The 25,054-nt window shown below is 40.2% G+C and overlaps 2 protein-coding genes across 3 annotated transcripts in view; one reads left to right on the plus strand and one right to left on the minus strand.

Annotated features, from left to right (window-relative positions):
* The window catches only part of LOC137108100 (glucocorticoid receptor-like), a 55,393-nt gene extending 40,803 nt beyond the window's left edge, over nucleotides 1–14,590 (plus strand). For both annotated transcript variants that reach the window (XM_067492411.1, XM_067492412.1), the window contains 6 exons: nucleotides 433–549; nucleotides 3,176–3,442; nucleotides 5,235–5,379; nucleotides 7,152–7,282; nucleotides 9,659–9,816; nucleotides 10,097–14,590. In XM_067492411.1, coding sequence (XP_067348512.1) covers nucleotides 433–549; nucleotides 3,176–3,442; nucleotides 5,235–5,379; nucleotides 7,152–7,282; nucleotides 9,659–9,816; nucleotides 10,097–10,249 — 971 coding nt within the window. In that variant the 3' untranslated portion in view covers nucleotides 10,250–14,590. The remainder of the gene's footprint in view (nucleotides 1–432; nucleotides 550–3,175; nucleotides 3,443–5,234; nucleotides 5,380–7,151; nucleotides 7,283–9,658; nucleotides 9,817–10,096) is intronic.
* Nucleotides 14,591–14,866: 276 nt separating this feature from the next.
* LOC137108101 (rho GTPase-activating protein 26-like) overlaps nucleotides 14,867–25,054 on the minus strand; it is a 69,833-nt gene continuing 59,645 nt past the window's right edge. The window contains exons 21-24 of the mRNA XM_067492413.1: nucleotides 20,540–20,575; nucleotides 20,322–20,432; nucleotides 18,868–18,959; nucleotides 14,867–16,979 (exon numbers count right to left, since the gene is read on the minus strand). Of these exons, the coding sequence (XP_067348514.1) occupies nucleotides 16,891–16,979; nucleotides 18,868–18,959; nucleotides 20,322–20,432; nucleotides 20,540–20,575 (328 nt within the window). The 3' untranslated portion in view covers nucleotides 14,867–16,890. The remainder of the gene's footprint in view (nucleotides 16,980–18,867; nucleotides 18,960–20,321; nucleotides 20,433–20,539; nucleotides 20,576–25,054) is intronic.

Here is a 25,054-nt window from a genome sequence, read left to right on the forward strand (position 1 = left end):
GGTCTGATGAAATGTGTTCGCATACCACTGCAAAGTGACCCCCCCCCCCCCCAACCCACCCCCCAGGTCCAATATCGGTTGCTGCCTCTTTTTTTAGATCAAATGTAATAACCGTTTCCCTTCTTGTTTATACAACCCAGTTATGTAGGACGGTGATACTGGGCTAGCAAAAGAGTAATTATGAGAAAAGCAAAGTGTTCTGAGTGGCGGAGAGAGCTCTGTTCACAGTAAAGGATTCTGCCAAGTGCAGGCGCGAGGAAGTGAAGCTGTCGACAACAGAAGGAGGCAACAGACTTGTCAGGCTTACTGTAGAATCAACAGGTGGTTATTATAGTCATAATACTGTACTGCTCACACTAATCCTCCTCAAACCTTCCTATCTAGCTAATATGTCTCCATGTTTTTTTCCCTTTCTTCCTCTCCTCTTTACAGGCCAACACAACTACCTGTGCGCAGGGCGGAATGACTGCATCATTGATAAGATCCGCAGGAAGAACTGTCCAGCCTGCCGCTTCAGGAAATGCCTTCAAGCTGGAATGAACTTGGAAGGTAAACAGATGTAGCCATCTTTAGATGGAGCTTGGCATCCTTCAGGAGTTCACCAGCTGTGACTGTAAGATCACAGTAAAGTAGCAGTTAAAGCTGATTTAACTTTTTGTAATGCGACCTCTGTGAAATGGAATATGGTAAGCGGGGTACACTCACGACAGGGATGTGATTAATTTGATTGGATCACTCAAAAGGTCGGCATGGCTTAGCAAATACAGAGCAAAATAGGACTGTAGAGGACTGTTGGCCTCCACCCACACCTTCCTCGACCGCGTTATTAGATCAAGAAGCAGAGAGTGGGGGAGAAATTCACATATTACAGCCTGGCAAACTTCTTTTGAAAGTTAAAGTGTTTTAGTTTTTATTTATTTATTTTTTTTCTTGAACTCATCTGAAAAAGAGCAGTTTTGTAAAATGATGGAAGGAAAATCTGAAACGTAATAAAAATACGTCTTTTACCATAAAACAATCAATAGATATCTATGTAATATATAGATATCTATATATCTATAATATAAGTAATGTATTCCCATGTCCTTGTAGTGACATAGAACAACATTGATCAAGGTTTGATCATGGTTTGGGGTTTTTTTGCATTTAGATTTAGTAATTTGGCTTTTATCCAAAGTGACTTACAAGGCCAGCAAAAATCTAAGTCGAGGCGAAAACATCAAAGCCAAGTGCTAACGAAATAGGTGTTTCCATTTCATTAGATGCAAGTACAGAAAGGAAGTTTTTCTTTTCTATTGACAAGTTTATTTTAACATATAAGTAGCCTACAGGAGTAAAGTTAAATCTAGCATAAAGAAATGAATAGACACACTTGGCAAGTCTGCCAAGTTTAAATGTACCTAGAGCAGACTGTCTGCAAATGCCAGAAGACATATGGGAGACTAGGAAGTCAACTGGAAGATGACTGCTTGGTCTGATGAGAGCTCTAGAGTTCATCAGAGCTGATGCCGTGTTTGAAGGAAACCAAATGTTGCACATCATCACAAATACACCGTCCCCACCGTGATGCATGGTGGAGGCATGGTGGAAGACTTTGTAAAGGTAAAAGGTAAAATGAATCTAGCAAAATACTGGGAAACTTGCAAGAGAACTGGGACTTGGAAGAATATTTGTTTTCCAAGCTAAACAGAAATGATTTAAAGACAACAAGATGTTCTGGTGTCCAATTTGTGGCCTGACTCAAAAAGGCCTGTTCACTCGCAACCTGCAGCAGTTTTTCAAAGATGAATGGAAGAAAATTGCAGTGTTTTGATGTTCAAAGCTGATTGAGACCTATCCACACAGGCTCAATGCTATAACTGCTGCTAAGAGTGCATCTACTAAAAGGGAAAACCTTTTACCAGTAAAAGGAGCGATTACTCATTCAATAACTTGTTTCCAGTTTGAGATTTTAAATAGATTTGCATAACTTTGGAGAGATCTGGTTCAACAAAGCGAAATTAAGTTGACCACAATTGTGAATGAAAAATTAAAAGATGGAAAACCTCCTGCAGGGGTGAATACTTTTTGGAGGCGCCATAAATGCATGAATGGAAAAATGTTCTCTGCCTTTCTTCTTGCCTGTCAGAGTGATGTAATAGTTCAGTGCCCTTATTGCTAGGAAGGCCAATGCCTTGTTCCCCCCAAAAAACCTGATTGTCCTTCAGGAGATGTTTAAATGTTTAAGACCCATCTAGTGTCGGCGATAACGGAGCAACAGGTAGAGCAAACTGCAAAGTGCTCGGTCCTTGTGTCATTTCAGCCGATGCTCCCTTAAGAAATGAACTTGTTTGTCTGTAGCCTGTGCAAATCAGTGCTGAATGGAATTACATGCAAACAGTACGGTGTTTGTCAGACACAGGTAAACGTAGTTCCACATACAGGCAGAGACCGAAAGACTAGAGAGAGGGATATGATGGACGTCAGTGCATCAGCAGACAAACTCCCACCAGAAAGGCTCTTAGTTGCCATAGAAACACCAGGAGAGGAAATTAAAAAAGGTAGAGCATAGGAAAAAAACATCTCTTTTTACGGTAACCTCACAACCCCCGGTATATTTTGTACATGTAGTGAGAGAAATGGTCAAAAACGGGGCCCAGATGATGTGAGCAAAAAACAAAAGCAGGTTGCATTTGCTTCCGTTTCACTGGAGACAAACTGCAAAACATTCAAATGTGAAAATGCGCATTGTTCTCTTCATAAGTCATAAGGTCCTAAGGCCTATTGCTTGACACCAATCCAACATTGTTGCACTCTCTAGCAAATTATCACAACTCATGGGATTCGTGGGAATATTTATTTTCAGTGTATTCACTCAGCTAATTGTTTCAGTTATTGGTGTTATTTTTATTTTTCCATCCATTTTAAAATTTTTTTTTGATTTGGACTCAACCCAAGTGGAGCAGTGGATATACAGTACAATAAAAAGAAAACTGGGGTCTGAGGCCAAAAGTGAGGTGGTTGTGTTGAGACAAGGTACTAGAGAGCCACTCAAACAGAATAAAATGTTGAGTTTGATGTGAATAATGAATAATTCAGGCAGATTAAATGTGTAAGTATGTGTTACAGTATGAGACAATATGCTCACTGGTTCCTTTGTTCTCTTTCTACTCCTTTGTCTCACCTCGCACTCCAGCCAGGAAAAACAAGAAGTTGCTGAAGAGGCCCCGGGTGCCCGGCTCACCAGAGCCTGTCATCAACATGCCCCTTCCAGTCATCCCCAAGTGCATGCCCCAACTCGTGCCCACCATGCTGTCTATGCTCAAGGCCATCGAGCCGGAGGTCATCTACTCGGGCTACGACGGCACGCTGCCTGACACCTCCACGCGGCTCATGACCAGTCTCAACAGGCTCGGGGGACAGCAGGTCATCTCTGCAGTCAAGTGGGCGAAGTCACTGCCAGGTAAAAAAACAACCCCCCCCCCCCACCCCACAAAAAAAAAACCCTCTTTCCATGTGGTGTGGTTTACCACCGCTTAGCAAAGTGGGTCACTGACACTATTCCCAGCTTGTAACTGAGTCTGATGTGTAGTGAAGTGGACCAAGCCACCGACGGAAGACGAAGGCACCCGCTTTCTGTCGTCCGTTACTTTTAAAACGTGGCTGGTGAAGGAAGGTGCATTAACTTTGAGATGTAGGGAAGCAATCTGTGTGTCGGCACTGCAAAATGTGCAGATCGGACCGTCAGAAACACAACGACAGTGCTTTTACTGTGCCGTCCTGTTGACACCGTATCCGCTCGTTAGCATTGCTGTCTTGGTTAAAAGTGAAGTGCACGAGCAGCTGCAAGCTTCCAGTGAAGAAATAGAACGTCTCATACTTACAAGTGGTGAGACATTACTCCAGTCACCTTTGACAGGGCTCCACACAGACCGTTGCTTCTAGCTGTTCAAGTGGACTCGTATAATTAACCAGAAGCTAAGGTTGTATCATTTAGCTGATCGATCGCGGTTAGGCTGGGAGGCTGTGACGCAGCGCTGGGGACTGTGGAAGTCCTGCGTGTCCTCTGACTTCAGACTGAACAAAAACATCTTCTCCAAACAATTTCTCTTGGCAGCAGAGCCAAAGAACAACAGATGTTCGGCAGCCATGAAATAAAATGTGTGCCCTCTGCGGTGGCTGCTTCCATAATTACAGATGGAAGAGGATAATAATTGTGGCTTTACAAAACAAAAATCACTTTAGGCACCCGGCCTCTCAAAAGTACTCGCAAAGTATTTTGATCTGGTCGTGACCAAGGTTAATGTCTTTGGGAATGTTTATAAAGCTGATGTTCCAGCCTCAGGCTAAACCATTATATCTGTGAAGCAAATGCTGTTGCAGCAAACAGCACTGCCCACATTTATTCTCAGTATTGTTTCATTCGTTGATGTGAGAACAGATCTGGCTCTGTTCGGGGATGTGTGTGCAGTGTCCCATCAGCTGGCGGTCTGCCACGTGTGACAGTGAGGAAGACTTAGGGGAGAGACTCCCACATAAAATAGCCACTTTTATGGTTTTGCCAGTGTGATCGCAACTGAACTGCGGTTTAAATCCGGTTTGAACATCGACATTGAATACAAGATCTTCTTGCATTGTTTTGCATAAGCCGACCCTATAATAGTGCTTTAACAAGGTATTGAGCAATTACTCTGTAAATGAATGAATGAATGTTTGCACAAGAACAACTATGCACAGCGTCACGAGTACTAAACTGTAGAGTTTAGAACCAGTGGCCACCAACTTCAGATGTTATCACACCTTTTAAAGGATGTTATCTATTATTATCAGCACCATTACTATGGGCCAGTAGGTACCTGCTCCACATTGTAGGGTCAAAAGGTCATTATCACGTAATATTATGCACTGCAGTGACAAAACTAAAGAGACACAAACCAAAAAAAAAAAGTATTTACTACGGCTGCTAAATGCTACTGATCAGAACTGTGCCAGTAGGTCACCCGTGGATTTAGGACTATGGATTATGCTGTGTGAAGTTGATGACTAATAACAACCATTCAGGCATGAACAAGTTCTAATTAGTTGCCCTAGATGTTGATAAGTAAAATGCATCACAGGTAAATATCAAGATTAATATCCATATTCTTTTGATCAACAATTAAACGACACATTTCGACCGTATCTAAATACTAGTTTAACTTGTGTGACTATGCCTGTGTTTGGTGTTCTAATCTGCTTTAATCTGTCCTTCCTAGGCTTCCGTAACTTGCACCTTGATGACCAGATGACATTGCTGCAGTGCTCCTGGCTCCTTCTCATGTCCTTCAGTCTCGGATGGAGGTCGTATGAGCAGTGCAGCGGTAACATGCTCTGCTTCGCCCCCGACCTCGTGATCAACGAGTACGTATCCCGGCCCGCTGTTGCGCCGTACACCGGTTTTTCTTTGTTTTCGGTTTTGCTCACTTGAATTTTAGAAGTGGAAATTGAAACCACTTCAGTGTCTACGTTAGACGTTGGAGCTTCAGAACTGGAGCCAGGGGGCAAGTTTGGTTAACAAAAACCCAGAAAGGTGACTGCAACAGCTAGTCTGACTGAGTTTTGTTGTTCAATAGTAGTCGGCCGACCGTTAGCTCTGAGGTATCACCGTTTAATCCACACACAGACAAAAATATAAAAAAACATGTTGTTTGTTAGACCTACTTCTTGTTGACTTCTTCACCCAGTTTTTTGTGCTACCCTTAAAACGTCAAACCAAGCTCGCTACTCTGTACTCACATGCACGAAAAGGAGTTTGTTTTTTTTTGTTTTTTTATCTGACTCAGAAAAATCCAAAAGGCATCTTAGAGCGACATGAATAAATCAGCCAGACTGACCTCACCTGATATTAACTTATTACACAGTATGCCTGCCAATAAATGACAAATTGCAGTACAAAATAGCAAAAAGAGCTCTTAAAACTCTTTTTACTAAGTGTCCTGCTTGGTCTGTCCACAGATCAAAGTGTATCACTGCATTTATGTTAAAAGAAATAATGATAATAAGAATCCTATTGACAAAGATTTAAATAAATGTTAAAATTAACATCTGCCTCTGAAACGTTAGCCTTTTCCTTTAAGAACAAATGGTAATTATTTGTTAACACTGTCGAGCTAGAGCCCGTTAAGAACGTTTTCTGTGTACTTTACAGCGTGAATGAAGAAAAACCGTCATTTTATAAAATACAGACTAAATTCCCTAATGATGAAATCCTCATTTTACAGTAAACAACCTTTACAGCGCTGCGCTGTGTCCTGTGTAACATGCTGTGTAAAGCCACACAGCGGCAGCTCGGGTTCGACGGCAGTATGTTAATTACAAAGCCTCGATCCTCAAACATCGATTGTGGTTTGATGGATCTGTGCTTGCTGCAGCCGTTTCCGTCCCTGGAGGAAACAGGATAAGACGACTTCTCTCAGCTTGTACGTTCCTGCAGTGAGAGATTTCAAGAACTTTTGATTTTCCGACACTTAACACTTAAGGAGGTCCCTTAATCCTCCTCATCTTACATATATCTTGATTTCCTCAGTGTTAAATAAATTGGGGGGGGGGGTATGGCTTTTGTTTTTGATTTTTAACCCCTCATTCTGATGGGAACTTCTTTTGAACTTGTGCAAGATTATTTTTCGCCACGGACTTGATATTGTTTGTACTTTGTGCTCGATTGTAAAGGTGCAGCAAACACATTAGGTTCATGCCCCTAAGAAAACCTGCAAACAGCTAATCCTCTTTATTGGAAATACAGCGGAAGAGGCCTGAGCTTTTATTATGATGTCATTACCAAATGACACTTAAACTCACTGAGGAGTAAAAATAGATATCAAACGAGCTGTTGCCAATAGCACTGCGGTCGGTCAGAATGAACAGGCAGCTCTTGCTACGGATCCGGAGAAACCTACTGTATTGATTTTAGAGGTGGAAAGTAACGCGGGCTGTGTGCTGGTGGAAATGAGGTGTGAAAATCCATCAGGACTGATTTCGCAGTCCGCTTTTCTCCCGCAGGGTTAAAAGTGCTTTCTTACTGGGGTTTATTTATCAAGAATGGAAGAACAGAATAATTGGAACAAGCTTTGGATCTAATCTGGATTTTTGCTCTCCCCTTTTATCTCCACTCTCCCGTCCTTTTCTCCTCTCAGTGAGCGTATGAAGCTGCCCTTCATGACCGACCAGTGCGAGCAAATGTTAAAGATCTGCAATGAGTTTGTCCGACTGCAGGTGTCCTATGACGAGTACCTGTGCATGAAGGTCCTGTTACTGCTCAGCACAGGTAATGAAAAACATTTCACACTTTTACAATTATTATTATTATTTTTTTAATAATTGCAGTTTACACATTGCAGTGCAATTATTCCCAAATTAAAACACGCCTCAAACCACCTTTCCCACACACACTGTATGTATGTATGTAATAATTTAAATCTAACATCTCTTAAAGCAACAAAATAACTGAATATGTTTTCCTGTTATGAGAAACTGTTCCCGGTTTGGCTTGTAACCGCAGGTCTGCTTCCAGCGCGTGTTGCAAAATGATAAAATGCCCAGTGATTTCAGCTAAGTGTTGAATTGGTGCTGTGCAGTTTTCTGTTTTTTCTAACTCTGGGTGGGGGGGATACAACTTATTGTTCGGCTTGCAGTGTAATCACCACAATCACCAGTTTCCAAACCAAAGTATGTTATGGGAAACCTCATTACACCAAACCCCTTTTCCAGTTTTCAACTTTTGGTGGACCATTTAACTCGGCAGAGATTTTCAGCGTGTGTTCTAAATGTATTAGCAATTAATTTTCATTCGTTGGTGGAGATGTGCTTGAGTTACTTTAAAATGTACAAATTAGTGAAGGTCATTAGATTGAAGATTAACAAGGCGGAACAAGTGACATATTTATCTGCCCTAGCTGTCCTTTCCTCTCTGAAAAGGTCAAAGAAAAGGTGGTTATAAAAGCTGTGGGCCAGACTAAGTCCAGCTAAAGTATGTAATTAGCGATTACAAATCACCAGACAACTGCTGCAGAGCACAGGGGGGAAAAACTTAGCTACTAAATGAGACTTTTACTCTGCTTATGTAAATTTCACTTTGCTGAAGAGGAGAACGTTCGGCCTTCCTCCTCGCTCTCGGTGAATGGTGGGGGAGAGGATGGTCTTTACGGCCGATTTGCTCGTCGTGCACAGGAAATGACATTTTTATAATGAGCAGCGGTTGCACTTTCTGACTTAAGGGACAGTTTGATGCATTGTAAAGTCATTTTAAGAAGGTGTACACTTCACGTCACAGTGGCAGAATTAACATCTGCGACTAAAGGTAAATTATTAAAAGAAACCCAAAAGGGCAGTGGAGGTCTTTCATTAAACGCATACAACAACACAAGTCAGACTTGAATAATCCAGACTAGAGAGCAGAAAGGCTGTTTGTTTTTACTTCTAGTGTAAATGCACAAAGCACTAAGCACTTGCACTTATCTAATTATGGAAATTCGACCGTATTTCATTCAGAGCCTGTCCTTCTTATCTTTGCATAATCTGTAGGCCAGTGGCTGTGGGTGTGCGTGGGATCGATGCCAGGGCACCAGACTGACAGGCATCCGTGATGTGTTGACATCAATTTAAAAACAACTGCACGTTGACGGGTTTTTGGTTGGGCTTTTGTTAATTTTGTAGTCAGTGCCCCACATGATGAAACCCCCTCAATGTGTATGTGGTTATTTTTTTAAAACACACTATTTAGCCAGACTTTCTGATTTTTACAGAGATTGTGTTCAAACATTTACTCCTCGTCCTAAATCCCATCCAAGGCCACACACTGCACGGACGCTACTGATGGTACCTTTAGTTCTGCATATTTTCCACTGCCTGCAGGATGCCTGGTTAGGAGGTGTGTCTTTACCCCGTGTTAATGCCCCGTGCTGTTTGTGGTGCAGAGAACAGGATGAGGACAAGACAAATGGAACAAACAGAGACAAACCAAATATGCGATACACAACTATTAACCAATTAATGAAAGGAAAGAGTGCTGGCGTAGTTTAGAGCTACGTTGACTTCCCAGAAGACTTGGGGCCATGTGCTGTTGATTCAAGGTAATTTCAGCCAGTTTGACAAAGTGTCTATAAACGGAGACGATTCACTACTGCGGCTACCTCCCCATAAGTTGGTTCCCGGCCAAGATGGCTCCAAAGCAATGTGGGAAAAGAAGCCTGGAGTAACAGGGAAAGGCCTGAGGAATCATTTGGGACTGGTTAAATGAGTTTACCATATGCCAAACTTTGAACAGGCATAGCATCCAGGGCAGGACGCCACAGAGAAAGCCACTGCTTTTGGACAGAAATTTAAAATTGCCATGAAAATCATTTGCGGACTAATGAATCTAACTTTGATTTGTTCGGGAACAACAAGCAGCACTGTTTATACCGAAAAAAAAAAAAAAGAAATGCAAACCAACATCATTCCAGCATTGACGTACTGTTGAGTCAGCATCATTATTTGGTTATTTGCTTAGCTGCCTCTGGACCTGGACTGCCTACTATTGTAGAGAGGGAAAAGTGTCCTGCAGGACAATGTCAGCGTCACTGCCACTCATTAACGATGTCTATATAGTCTTAACTTACGTGTCTCGTGACGTCTGCGTTTGTGTTGATGTTTGCGTGTGTAGTACCGAAGGACGGTCTGAAGAGCCAGGCCGTGTTCGATGAGATCAGGATGACGTACATCAAGGAGCTGGGAAAAGCCATCGTCAAGAGGGAAGAGAATGCAAGTCAAAACTGGCAGCGCTTCTACCAGTTAACTAAGCTACTGGACTCCATGCAGGAGGTTAGAACACCACACTGATGCAGTTCTGTGTTTACCACGTGCCTTATCTTTCCCCCCCATTCTTGTATGTAGCATGGCTTCTTTTTTTTTTTTGCTTTCATACCGTGTAGGTTCAGTTACGCAAGATATTTGGTGTTGGTGCAAAACCCTGAAGAATACGCTCACTGATCTTTCTTTATCTTTTTCTGGCGTCGCTGTATAGCTACATATCTACTGTAGAGATGAATCTGGAAATGGCTGTTACAGTACGACTCTCACTAATCTGATTTGTTTCTTCCAGATGGTCGAGGGTCTTCTCCAGATCTGTTTCTACACTTTTGTGAATAAAACGCTCAGTGTGGAATTCCCCGAGATGCTGGCAGAGATCATCACCAACCAGTTACCAAAATTTAAAGACGGGAGTGTCAAGCCTCTGCTGTTTCATCAGAAATGACTGCCTTAAACTGTGAAGCAATGCCTTAAATCCCGCCCTGCCCACGCACCTCTCTGGGGCCCCGAGACTTTCACCCTGACCCCTAAGCTACTGACCTGCCCCTCCAACTCCCTAGCACTTTGATTGGATTTCATTCTTCTGGGCCCCTTGTAGGAATTCTGCGTTGTCCCGCCCAGGACTCAGCCATCCAGCTTGTGGCCTCATGCCCCCTAATCAGATCCCAGGTGTGGCTATTGTGCAGTAGGACTCCCCTAGTGCTGACCTGAAGCCCTGCCCCTTGTCTAACCAAGACGAATTTGGCCTCCAGGGGACATGATTGGCTCTGATGGATGCATTTTGGGGATCTAAGATTTTGCAGCCCCCCCCCCGCCCCCTCATACCCTTCCTTCGTCCACGACCCTGCCGTAACATTTTTTTTTAAAGGCCGTTTCTCTTTTTGGCCACCTGCCTCTTACTTATTCCTCCTGCCTCGAGTGTGTGACAGCAGTTTTCATTCATAAGCCAACGCCTAGAAGCACTTTTTATCCTTCAAAAAAAAACAAAAACAAATAAAAATAAAAAATACTGTCAAACTCACTGGATTAGCAGCTTGTTGCAGCCTGCCCCAAGTTCAAGCTATGCTGCTCACCTGCCCAGCTCGTCCGTTTGCCCCTCCTAGCTCCACTACGCAGAGAATGTAATGAGCGTTCACTTGTGGTTTCCAGACTGTTGGCAATGAAACAGACAAAGAAAAAAACTAAACAAAACAAAAAAAGAGACACACCCCACACACTCAAAAATGAAACTAATCAAATTATATACAGGATATATAAAAAAACAGGAATACTCGTATTCATTTTTTTTAATGCAGACATGCATTTCCAAAAAAAAAACCAAAATGTTTACATAGGATGTATCTGAGAAGGGAAAACCAGTGCCTTTCAGCTTTTAAAGCTCTACACAGCCATCTCCTCTCTAAACTGTTGTTTTGCATTAGAATCTCACCTTTGACATCCTTCCATAAATTTTGTCTGTTTTCGTTTTGAAACGCTGGCAATTTTGACATTTTGGTATATTTAACGTGGGCAGCTCTCCCTCTTCTGATCCCCAGACGTGCACAAGAACGACACTCTTTGGTACTTACCACTGCTCCAAATCAGAATTGGGTTATTTTCAAAGCTGGTGATATTAACGTTAGATACACATTCAAATATTTGCCCTTTCACAAGTCTCTGAAAAGCTACAACCAGTTGTGCTAAGTGGACACAACTGGAGTTTAAGCAGGCCTTATTTTATGAAATATGTGGGGGCAGACTGGCTGATTTAACATTCCAAGACTTTAGATCTTATAATAATCCGTTTTTAAATTGGAATCAAATTTGTTTACAGACCTTTGCACTTGTGCAAATGTTTTATTTTTTTTTTTTTAGAATGAAATTGCTTTTAAAAGCCATGTCCACAATTGTCTGTGTGTTGGTAAGTAGCCATAATTATTTCAGTAAAGCTGGTTTCAAGTTAAAATTGGCCTTGTTGGATTCATAGTGCGGTTCTAGTTTACCAAATGGTTTCATGCAGCTTCATTTTAAAATGTGCTCTCATGAAGCTCCACTCTCAGTGACTTACCAGGCCACGCTGTCTGTTTGCACCTCAGAAATCAGAGCAAGGTCAGGAAGGAATGGACACAATACTTTGTCTGTGTTGGAACCTCACACATTTGAATGTTTTAGACAATTCTTCATCTATAAGCATGTAGTACACCTGATAGGTAAACAAAAAACATATGTTTCATCATATTAAAATATAAAATTGTATTTCATCAATATACCATTTTGAAAGAAATATGCCCTTTAATCAACTTTATCTCAGACTGTCTGCACTAACAGGGTCATAACTGGGGTTTTTTTTTTTCCCCTCAGTGGTTGAGCTCAATATGGCTGAAAAAAAAAAAAGAAAAGTGAATAACATATTTTGTATGAGAATGTAAAAAGACAAACAGCCACCTCTGTTCTCAGCACAAGATTTCACCAGTTGAAATATATTTGGAAAATGCAGTTTGGTCCAAACAATTTGTGAATTAAAAAGCTCAGGCTATGATTGACTACATCAGCTGCACGCGTTCCACTAGTGCCAAATGTAATAGCGAGATTTTCTATGTTTTGTTTTCATTTTCAAGAAATGTGACTTGTGTGATTTTACAGCTGTGATTTGACGTCATGCCGTAACTTCAGGTTGAAGTTTGGAGAAAGGTCGCAGTTCAGTGTCACACCACACCAGCTCAAACGTAGTGATTGTTGTCATACAGTGTGTGTATGATGTTTTGTTTTCTTTTTTTGGTGATGCACAAAATTTTGTATTTTTGAAATTGTCAGCAGGACTTTTCTGCTGCTGTCAGACAGGTGGTGACCAGCATTTGGTACGTGTGTGTAATGTGCAAACATGATTGTGCCAGTGTATGTGATAGCCAAAGCAAAACATTATCAGCGGAGTTGTACACTGGTTTCAGCTGGAGGCGTAAACACAATGCACCCAGCCACACACACACGCGCACGCACACACACTTCATACCAGACAGTTGTTTTTTTTTTTCTTCACTGTTTTTGTATAACTGCCAGGGCCCCTCTGCCTCGATTGTATAGATTTCCAGCTGTTTACTCTGAATGGTACTCGTCCCTCCGCAGCGCATAACTCTGAATGGCGGTTAACAGGTTGCCATAGTGACTGGCCATTTGTGTGTCGCTTGCAGTTAACGGCACAGCGGGTTCTGGACGCGTACAAGCTGCCATTCAGCAAAAGCGAATATGTTTTTAATCAGAGACTGGGCACTTGCAGCGGAGTCGTTTCATGTACAGTGCAGACCCTTCAGCTTCACCTGCTAACTGGGGTCACGTAGCCTTATGCTTTTTGCAGAGCGTGGGTTTCATGCAGCAACATTGATTATTCTGGAGAAAAGATTTGACTACACTGTCGTCGGGTAACTTTAGTATACAGTATTAAAAGTCAATTCCAGATGGTGTTGCTTCAGAAAACCTGCTTCAACGTGTAAATGTAACCACATCCCTGCTCCTTTCTAAATGGCCATAGGTATATATAGCAGCAGCAGCAGCAGCAGCAGCAACATATCCAGCGCAATGTGTAAACAGTGTCTATTATTGAAAGAAATATTTTGAGACATAACCTCTATACTCATTCATTTTCACTTTTACCTTTCAGCCGCATGTTCGACTAAAGGCCTTGCAAAAGGGAGACAGAGAGCCATAAAAACTCAATTTTAAATCAGGAAATAGATAAACCCTTAACAATTATCAATGCTGATGTTTAAAAAAAACAACAAAAAAATAAATAAAAAACAAAAAAAAAACAACTATTTTCTGCAATTTTGAATACATCAGCTTGATCCTCTTTGATATAATAATTTTACTCAATTCTTTTTTTTTTTATATATATATTGAATGTGTCAAGAAAGTAAATATTTTTCTGTTTGTTGGTTTGTGTTAAAGGTAGATGTGTTGAATAAGTTAGGAAGTGTTAAACTTGTTTGTCTCGTGAAGTACGTGGATGCCCACCGTGTTTCTAAAGGTGTAAGGAAACGAGAGAGGGAGGATGAGATGGACTTTTTTTTTCCCCCTTTTCTTTCTTTCTTTTTTTTTTTTGAAGGTGGTTTGGTGTTTATATAAGAGTGACCAAAGCTGATGAGAAAAAAGAGATTTAACAAATAAAAAAGAAGTATTCAAACAGTTACATTTTAAGTAGCACTTATTATCCAACTTCTAGTACTTATTTTATTTGAAAGGTATCTTTTAAAAGTAAAAGTCTAGGCTTTGGGCCCCATATATATTGCTGTGAGGATTTACTGGTCACTTTGAAATAGATAATTAAGAAAAATTTAATCTCTGCGTGAAAGTAAATATACCAGAGCCTGATGGAATTGCACTACTCTGATACTGGTTGATAAGAGTTTATTTTGTATAAAATACATGCAAATATTATCTTTAAAGTTTAAGGGCAGATTATGTTTCACTGGTACACCATATGGCTATGGCTTTTACAGAAGTCTGTTTTATTCATATTTCAGTTATGTAAATGTAATCCAGTCTCAAAAGCATAAAATGTTTGTTTAAAAAAAAAATAGTTTGTATTACTTCTGTATTACACCGCTTCTGCAGTCAGTGTCAATATTTTCACCTATTTGATTAAATGTTGAAGTTATCTGTGTTGTTCTTTGACATTGGACTTGGCATTGTGTTGGTAACAACTTGGATGATGTTTTCTCATCGTCGGCTAAAAGTGAAAATTTTAGAATTTCAGAACTGATTTCTCTTTAGTTCCGACATCTTACACAATAAAGTATCTTGTTTTTCAATGCTAAGCTCCAGTTGTTCTTTTGTTGTTTGTTTGTTTCTGGAATTTCCCTGCAAATAATAGTTTATCATTCAACATGTAACTGCTATGTGTTAAACTTACACTTACCTGTAGCTTTGGTGCTGAACGTTGGCACACAATCAATATGACGTCTGCTCCTGTAGTAAATATTTACCAAAAAAGGTATTTTGAGGAGGGGGCAAGATCCGCTGCTGACAGGAGGAAGCTCCGCTACATCGGTCAGTTCAGGTCGCACAAAGAAAAACAATCAAAGCTGCATCTGATCAACATTTATCTTTAATCTTTTTAACAATTCACCAAAAGATTTGAAAGAATATTTAAGGCTGTAGATAGACTTAAATGATACAAAAAATCTGGGCAAAGAATGAGTAAAAGGAATTAAGTTAGTAGGCTAAAAAAATACAAAATATAACATTTCATACGTTTAAAAAAAAAAAAAAAAAAAAAATTATACCTTATCAAATGTGTAGTTATTTACAACGACAATAAAACCCCTCAAAAAGAATAAAGTTCAGGATTGTGCCTTTAAGAAAGTCTCATAAATAAGAAGTTCAGATCTGGGCAAAATAGTCTCAATTCACATAAAATGTATTTTTTTTTTTTTACTATTTGATTTTGCTGTTGAAATGCTTTTTCACTATTCTCACTATTCTGTTCTAAAAGAATAAATTCAATTGAACATGTTTTTGTTGTCGTCACCTCCGACATTCGTTAAAGCCTCAAAGCAAAACAACTTCTATATAAACATCTAAACAACTTCGGGAATGTTCCGATTTCTTCATCTCTCTGTTCATATGTTTGAGCTTCTCTAAAAAGCCATTTCTTTATCTCACTTATGAATGACAGCCTTTAAACTCCATAAATCCAAATACACTAAATGACAACAAGTCTTAGATGTTGGGCAGAAGTCATTTGGACACAAATCTCTTCAGTTGCTTGCACACACTCCATGCTGCTGGAGAATTAAGAATAACTTTGGGCATTTTCTAAATGAATCTTATTTTAAACAATTGCCATGCAGACACTAAAAACCAGCGGTGACTGGTGTCTACTGGGGGGATTGTTGAAAATACGATAAAGAAAAAAGACCAAAATCATGCTTTAAAAAAAAAATAAAATTGAAAAATCTACATGGATCTGTTAAAGCTGGGAGAACATAGCCATAATATGTACAATCAAAGTTTTTTTTCTAAAGTAAGAACACTGATAGTTCTTTTTTCCTGTGATGTGTAACGTACAACATCCTGATAGATGGGAATTCCCTGAATGAAATGAAATAGTGCAAACATGACGCAACACTATATACAATACAGGATCCGATTATTTCCAACAATGAAAAAATGTCAGCGCTGGAGAAAAGCAGCGAGGCCTCGCAGCTGTGCTCCTTCTAACCCGCAGTAGTCATTAGTTCCTCCCACACTGCATTGTAAACCGCTGTTTCACATTCTTCTGTGGGGTCTCTGCAGGTCAGAAGCATTGTAGGACAGGAAAAAAAAACCAAAGCTGGCTTTTGGCAAACTCTTTGGGGCTCTCAAACATTACCCAGGTTGGGTCTTGTCCTTGGGAATTACCAGACTTCCACAGCAAGTGCTCACAAGCACATTTGGGGGCATCCAACCAAACCCAATTATTTCAATCTCTTTTTCAACACTCCAGTCCCTTCAGTGGGATTAGCAATCAAGCTTAACATTTAAACACTGCGTTAACTAGCAAGTCCAAAGTCCTAGTCATCTCCATCATCACTACAGGATTAGCTTTCTATTTTTGAGAAGAAAAAGAAAAGAAAAGAAAAGAAAAAAAAAAAAAAGCTGAATCAGTGGCAGTGCAGCTCAAAATAATAAATCAAGGGGTGAAAAACCACAAGCCTCCCAACGCAGACATAGCATACAATTTAGACAAGTGATTACCTCCACAGACACACTTTCCTCTCACGCACACATTCCGGGTTCACAACCGCAACATTTCTAATCAGGATTCCACACTAATCTAACACCAGCCAGAACCACAGTGGGACTCTTATGCTTTTTGTTTTCCCCCCTTTTTCCAGTGCAATACATGGATCATCTCCTCAGTCCACTCTGCATCGGTCCCGTCTCATATCCATGTGACATGATGCTTCTGCTTGGTCCAGTTTCAATTCCCTGTCTAGTCAAGACAAGTGTGTGTGTGTGTGTGTGTGTGTGTGTGTGTCGATTAAATAATGAATCTTTTCAGTCTTGTGCAGTCGGAATCTAGAGCGCCCCAGTCCAGTTTGGTCAACTAAAGTCCAGTTGGAGTCTGGATTACAAGAACTCTACATAGTTTTGTGGTATCAGCCCTGTTCGACCATCCAGAGTCCCTTCCAGCCATCCAGGTTCCCTGGAGGCATGAACTAAAAAGAGAGAGAGAGAGAAAGAACATTTTAATTTGTTCTCAAGGGAAACAGAAAATGTCCCTAAATATTAGGCACTCAAACATGCACATGACAAGCATGTACGCAAACAGTGGGAGAGTGGACTAATGGCCGAGTCCAAACGCCCAAGCGTCTGAGACCACCACAACAACCTGGGATTAGAACTTTGGATAGTGGGAAATATGGAGAAAGTCAGAATTCAAATGGTTTTTCTAAATAAAAAGGGTCTTTCTTAGCATAAAATCATGGCAGTAATGGAGGCTTCAGTGGAGTCAGAAATCAAACCTTAATGAGCCAAAGCACGACCAGACAGCCCCAAAGAGAACTAATATTAGACTAATGCAGCACATCAAGCTTTGTTCACGGAGAAAGAAAAGCAGCTACATCACAGACCCAGAATATATACTGTTAAAAGAAGACCAGTTCGCAGTAGTCTCGGAGGACTCATAGTGGTCCCCATTACATTTATTTTTATGTGCCGTTTTATGCTTATAAGGTTGAAGCATTCAGGAATGTCTTTTTTCAATAAAGTAGGTCTGCATGCAGTAGATTTTAGAGTATAATGTACTATCCCCTCCCCCCAAGTGCCTTTGTACGTTGACAATACTGCAAAGCTTTTCATGTACACCAAGTATTACTGAACTGCAGTGTAAGCAGTGGAGTGGTTCTCAGTACACAGTAGTGTCTAATGTGGGAAAATTCCCCTAACAACAAGACATTTATGAAAGTATAACCAAAAAAAAAAACAGTATTTAAAACGTAAAGGTTGCTCTGTCTGTGTTTTATCTCCATTGATGTACCTGACTCGTTGCTTTTAATCTAAATGTTGGTGACACTGTCTTTACACATTTATACGTTGCAACGTGACAGTATTTTTGTCACTGCTAAAACAGCGTTACGAGGCTGCAGGATGAGCTCCACGGGGACAGCTGGGATGCTCCATCCTTGGCTAACCGTGAGCAAACGGGGGTGTTTAGATACCGCTCTAGGGATCGCATGTCCCCAAGGTCATACTGACCCAAAGAGCTCGGATGACACTGCTGTGCATTATGTAACTCTCAGCACTCTTTAAGCAGCTGACTTTATTTAGGGTCTGAGAGACCGTGTGTCAACTGGCAACTGAATCTCTACCAATCCTGTGTGTGTGTGTGTGTGTGTGTGTGTGTGTGTGTGTGTGTGTGTGTGTGTGTGTGTGTGTGTGTGTGTGTGTGTGTGTGTATGTGTGTGTGTATGTGTGTGTGTATGTGTGTGTATGTGTGTATAGCATTCATTGGAAAAGTTGAGTGAAAGAAAACTGAGGAGATATATGATTTACAGTTTTGGGAGCAGCATGTTGTTAGAGGCTGAAATTAGGCACAAGAAGAGACTGTCTGAAATTCATAGAGGGAGGGGAGACTGAAAGAAAAGGGAGTGAGGGAGAGGGAGATATTGAAAATAGACTTTGTCAAGTATTAATATGAAGATCATATATTAAAAAATAAATTAGAAAATATAAATATGAAGAAAAACATACAGTATATTCAATTATACGTACATATACAGTGCAATAAGGGTCAGTCACATTCATGATTATTATCAGCCTTGAAGTAATGTAGCACATAGTGCCAACTAAAGAAAGTGCAGTCCACCTTCATATTTCATCCACATATTACATGAGGGAAACGCTATTAAAAGCCTTTCGGTTGTATTTTTTGTGCATGACGATTTGGATCTCTTGAAATATACTTTCAATTTTACCAAATCCAGCCCAGAATAAATGAAGCCTTGCAAATTCCCAAGGTGGACTTTTTCATTTCATCCTTGTACTATTAAGAGACACGCGTTCCTTCCCTTTCCATTTCCCTGGCAACTTTAGAGCTCCACTCACCATTTTCGAAGATGGTCCCAGCAATGAAGGACAGCTCAGAGTCGTGCTCTGCCTTGCAAGCATACAGCGCTCGGGCCTTCCTGCCTGCAATACTGGAGACATGAAAATGTTGGCGTGAGACACTACGTTCAACCACCAGGGGAAAAAAAAGTAATGCTTCAGTTAGAAACCTCACACCAAACCCAAGGTAACACCCTAAAATGCTGTACACAACCGGCCGGCAATTACTTTATACAAACTGTTTCATAAGTACCAAGTGGCTCAATTTCCACGTGATAATTTCTACCATAAATACTGTAATTCTCTTGGACTGTTATTTCATGCTCTAGTTGTTGTTATTGGTCGCACAGCTACAGTTTTGTTTTTACAAGTCAGGTTTTACTTTTACTTGCCTTTTACCTCACACACAGAACCTACAAACCAACCTACTGTAGATATTAGTGTCTGAAGGTTTAGGCAGAAACAACAGACACCACCTGTTGGCAATTTCTGCAGCACTACAGGACTTTTGGAGCTCGGATTTTGAAATATAGTGAAATGCACAAAGCTGGTCTGCCAAAGTTGAGTTCACAGCATGGTGCATTTTTATTCCAATGTAAACGGAGAAGTTTAGACGTGAATGTCCACGCCCTGTCTAAGCAAAAATAGTTACGTAATCCAGCACGTTCTATTCACATCCCAAGGAGCAATTCCGTTTTTAAATTAATTTCTTATTTGGAGAAAGGTCAGCAGCTACAGTCAACTACACACCTAGTTTCTAGAAAACGTGGGAAGTCGTGTAAAGTGTAAATTAAAAATGCACGATAATGATTTGAGTGATTTGCAAATCAAGTTAAAGCTATCTTTGATTGTAAGTAGTAATAATACAATAATACGTTTCAAGTAACAATACTGAATAAGTTTGCTCCTTTAACAACATGTTAAAAGGACCGGTGTGAAACAGAAAGCTAATGCCAAACAACGTTCTGCATGTGATAAAACCACATGGCTCCACAGTAAAAAAAATGAAGCATTCTATTTTTTATTGCATTTTATACAGAGGTCCAAGTGTCCTGATTAAGCCAAGTAAATAGATACCACAATAAAGAATTTTAGCATTAGCATATTTAACAGTATTTATGGCACCTGACCTGTGGTTCAGGAGGTAGAGAGGTCAACCAGCAAACCTCGGCTTTGCAGTTCGATCCTATCAAGAAAGCGTTATCTAATTCTACATCATGTACAATTCAAGACATTTCCTGAAAAGTGCTTTTCGAAAAGCCTGAATCAAAACCACTGCAGAAGTGAAACATATCTGTGTCCAATGTGTCTCCTCACGTCTTAGTTCGTTGTCATGTGCTCAGTCAGATCACTTGACAGCTTAGAGTTTCCTAGTACAGCTACAGTCTTTTACCGCATCGCTGTGATTAGAGACAAGCTGTGATTAAAACATTCCAAAAACACCGTGGACCAACCTGACGGGAGAGGAGTCACTGGAGGCAGAAGACGCTGGCTGAGGACTTGACGGGGCTGAGAACATTGGCCAAGAGGGAGAATGTGGTGAAGTGGGACTTGGAGATGTTGCACTGATGGACATAGACACACAAAATGACATCTTTGTCAATATTGGCAGTATGACACCAATATTCAAAAGAAACCGAATGCTATGTTTATCATACAGTTGTGACTTTACCTGGTTGGTATGCTGCCACGGCCCTTTGGGTTGAGCCTGCAAACATCAAAATGAAAGAACGAACAAAATTAATCTCTAACCTAGTGAAGCCACAAGGCTAAGGACTAAGCAGTTTATGGACATGTCAAAACAAAGGACAGTGTTTTTTCCCTGCCCACTGACATCTTACTGCATTTATTTCCCAGCACACAAGAAAGAAAATGACAACTCTGCAAAGTAGATCTCCCACCTTGGCTGACAATAAAAAATCCCCTAAAACAGCTGCAAGGTGGAAGTGACCACCTAATAGCTATCAACAGGTAGGTTGCTCAATGTGCTTAAGTTCTACCCAAGTCAGAAACGCTGGATTATATAAGCAAGGTGTCAATATACTACGCAGAACATCTGTGCATGTGGTCAGACATTAAAAATCTCCAATATCTTCCTGTCCATATACTTAACAGCAAAGACAATTTGTCCCCTTTGTATGAAGGCTTTAAAACTGCTTCATAAGCTTGTTTCTTGGATCTTGGATGTGAAATGAGTGAAAACTGCTTAGTCGATTCAGTTTAAAAAAATCACACACAACACCCCTATAATTACTGTCATTTGGAGAAGTGAGCTAAACAGGGCTATTAAAGCTAATAGTGCTGACACAGTATGTGCGAGTGCAGGAGTGGTACACAAATGCCCTCCAAGAGGAGCAACCCCACCCCTTTGCGAGCTACAGCATTCATACCTAACGAACAAATTAATGAGAGAAAATGTAATTGGTCTAAAATTTATTTTAGACCTGTCAGTAGTTTGATTTTAATGGAAGAGAGCAATGCTGATGGGAGTAGTTAGAAAGCACTGAAGTTTGTGGAGCTGAGAGACGGAGCAGGCCAAACTATGGCCCATGAAACCAAGAAAACCGAGTTTAAAGGTTTCTATTAAAAGCTTGTGTTAGTTGAGAGTAATGAAGGTTCCGGTAATCATTCTAAATAATCACAATAAGTGAATCATTTTATACTACAGCATTGTTTAATCTAGTGTTAATATAAAAATATTGGAAACCTTAAACAAACCAAAAAAAAAAACTTACCAGATACAGTTAGATGCAAAGTTTTCATCCAGTTATTTTGAAATTTGAAGAGTTTTTTTTCATCGACATGATATTTAATGCACTAATTCAATGCAATAATTCAAGAGTCCGAACAAGACAATGGTAAAGACTGGACGCCTACGGTGTGTCAAGTGCTGTAACCTCTGATGACAGAAGAACGCAGAGAGAACACCACAGACTGGTCACGATGTTTACAGGTTATTGCATGTTGTTTTTGTCGTGTGTTTGTTTGTAAGTACATTTTGTAATTGTTTCCAATATTACGTTAGTAATTGTTTCTAATATTAGTGAACAATTAGGCCCCGAGTATGTGTGGGCCAACGGTGGTCGCTGTGTCTTGGAAGGTGGGGTAATGTATGCGTACCGTTGATTAACAACGACATCACATGACTGCCTTTGCTTATGAAGTTTGTCCAGTAAGCTTACAGCTACTGTGGAATTATTTTGGGGAATGTCTGTTTGGACTTTATTGGTTATCGTCTCAACATTTTCTGTGGATATACTTTGTTATAAGCTCAATTGTGGAACAGTGTTTGCCATACGACCTCTAGAGTGGATCATTTTTGGACCAGCAGACATGCGTAAGCCTGCCTCTACAATCAGTAGTAACAAAAATATTATGTTGATGAAAAAAACATTTTTTTCAGTAAGGGGATGCAAACTTTTGCCCTTAACTGTGCTCTGCATTCGGTACCATTCAGGGCCCTTTTTTTTTTTTTTTTTTTTTTTTTACAGAATAGACTTTTTAAATTAAGTAAATTACAGTTGCCATGGCGACACGGCTATATCCTAAGGTACGATTTAGGATAATCACAGTCTGTCTGTCTCCTTTTAGGAATAAAGACAATATTAATTCGTTCAGTAGAAGGAAAAAAGTGATAAATGTAGGTTCATTGAAGTTACTATGAGTCCAGTGTATTTCGAACAAATATTAATGGACTTGACTCTGCAGCTCAGTTACATTATCAAGTGACAAATATACGTAGAACGAGTGGCGGAATAACATTATGTATGAGATAAAAAGTTCATTATCGTTAAACATTGTCGCATTCAGTTGGTGTTTTGGAGCTTTTTGTGTGTATCACGATAAATTCTGGGCAGCTCAAGGATGATGGATGTTGTTGTTGTTTTCACCTCCATACGCTGACAATAAAATGGCTGTTTTTTGCGCCTGACAGGTCACAATAATGTTACAAGGGCTGCAGTGCAAACAAACTGACAGGACCATATGAACTGAGTAAAGATAACAGAATGAACAAGTTCATGAAAAGTTAGAGGAACATGCTGTATTTAATTATTAAACTGTCAGTTGGAGTGATTGTCTCAACGATCCAACTCCTCTCTCCATTTGTCACTCACAGCTCGTCAATGTTAGCTCTCATTCGTTTCCTTGTTTCAATTTCTTTCGGTCCTGTCTAGCCACTTCTAACCCTTTCTCTTTTACCCCAAACACCCACCCTTCCCAGCAGGGCTGTCAGAAAAGCCCATTTCCAGGCTGACAGTCAAGGTATTTGACTCACAATGTAAATCAGTCTTCTCTTTCTCCTTTCTCCAAATGTTCCTCTTTTTCATAGAAGAGTTCCCATTTGCAGAGATGCGTGTTACAAAGTGGATGAAATGGTTTGGTGAATGTCAGTGAGTGGATTTGACGGATAATTTAAATAAATTCATCGGCTGTCTGTCCCCGCTCCACCTGACAGGTCATCTATTAGACACCAACACTCATGCAAAGCAACACATTTCAGTCTTTTTAAAAGTGCCTACAAAGACAGCCTGCATCTTAAGTTCAAAAACATCGCCTGCATCTAGGCAATGATCACACATGCAACAGTTTCAGTACTAAAAGAAATGTCACATCAAAGTGAACCTTTGACTGTGCACCCCCTGTGATGTGCATGTGTTTTGACTAGACTTATTGATTTTTAAATACTCGTGCACGGCAACAGCACTTCCTGTCTTACCAGTGAGACAATTCCCCTGCTCATAACATCTCTTTTGTACCGCGACAAACTGCATATCTTTAAGAGGACAAATGCAGTTTTCAACTTAGGGAAGTAAATGTATAATTTACTGCCCAACAGCTTCGAGGAAATCAGTTTCTTGTGTTCATGACTGAACACAAGATTGAGCATCATATTAAAGCACATTAAAGCTCTTTCACCTTTTAATGCGAGATGGATTTTTCTGTTAGCAAAAGAAAGTCAGAGCAGCATAACAGTGCTTTGGAACAGTCTAATATGGTGGATTTACCATGTGAAAGTTGATGTAGTAGGCTACAGTTTATTCCATGAGCTCATGCTTCATTTATTTTTTTTCCTTAGAGAGTATTACTCAGATGGAGTACTGTAAACAGTATGCAGATTTACCTTTGTAAACTTTGCCGAGTGCAGATCCAATAAAATCCAGTTCCCAAAATAAATCACTATCATCGTGTTTAAATAGGATAAATAGTAGTTATCAAGTCCATTTATATATTTTGTCACATGTACATCTCGCCAACCGTTTGCTTATGACTGTTTGGAATCAAAAAGGGTGGAATACAGAATATTCATTTTTCAAACGTGCCACCTTTTGAGCGTGTGCCCCAGGCTGGTCGCCCCAATGAAATAATTTCTAGGTGTGTATCATGTTCAGTCCAGATTTCTTTGACAAACTTTCAAAGCTGCGGGAGAAAATTCTCGAGTAATAAAAGATGTAAAAACACCTGTCCCTAGTGTTGTTGTGAAACAAAAACATCAGCTCGTAAAGCTGAGTATCAACACCTAAATACTAAAGATCGGATAATCGGCATCTGCAACAGTAACTTAAGCTGTCAAAAAAATGTAGTGGACTAAAAAGTACAATATCAAAGGGAATGTAACATGAAATGGAAATACACCAGTAAAGTACCACAAAATGGACGGGGCAAGATCAGTAGTACTTGAGTTAATGTACTTTACTTTGCCACGTCTCGTATCATCAAATGGCCTTCACTTTTCCGTGCCATGATTTGTGACACTATTTGAATACTGTCGTTTATATGACGGGTTCTAAAAAATTAGGAGAGGAAATGGTGGACTTCTACACATTTAGTTGAAATAATAAGCCCAACTTACTTGCTGATTCATTTCCCTTTTAGATTAAGTTGAAACTCAAAAAGTCAAACTCGTGACTGTCCACCAAGAGATGGTGGTTAGTGTCCCAGAACCTCATAAGTATAGCGATATTTAAAGAATTGAAAATGCCAAGCACCGAGAGACACGTTATTCCTTTCAAAAAGACATAAGTGCTTAAACACAGTTGCAGCTTTTAACGTTGAATCAATCATGCGGGGCTACCACCACTCAGTGTAGTATCTGAAGATCTGAGAGCATTAAAGAGGGAGCTGCGTACTTCGTCTAAAAGAAGTTCATCAGTAAAAGCAGCAGAGGTACACACACAAACACACACAC

This window comes from Channa argus, chromosome 22 (genome assembly GCF_033026475.1).
Source record: "Channa argus isolate prfri chromosome 22, Channa argus male v1.0, whole genome shotgun sequence".
NCBI classification, from domain to species: Eukaryota; Metazoa; Chordata; class Actinopteri; order Anabantiformes; family Channidae; genus Channa; species Channa argus.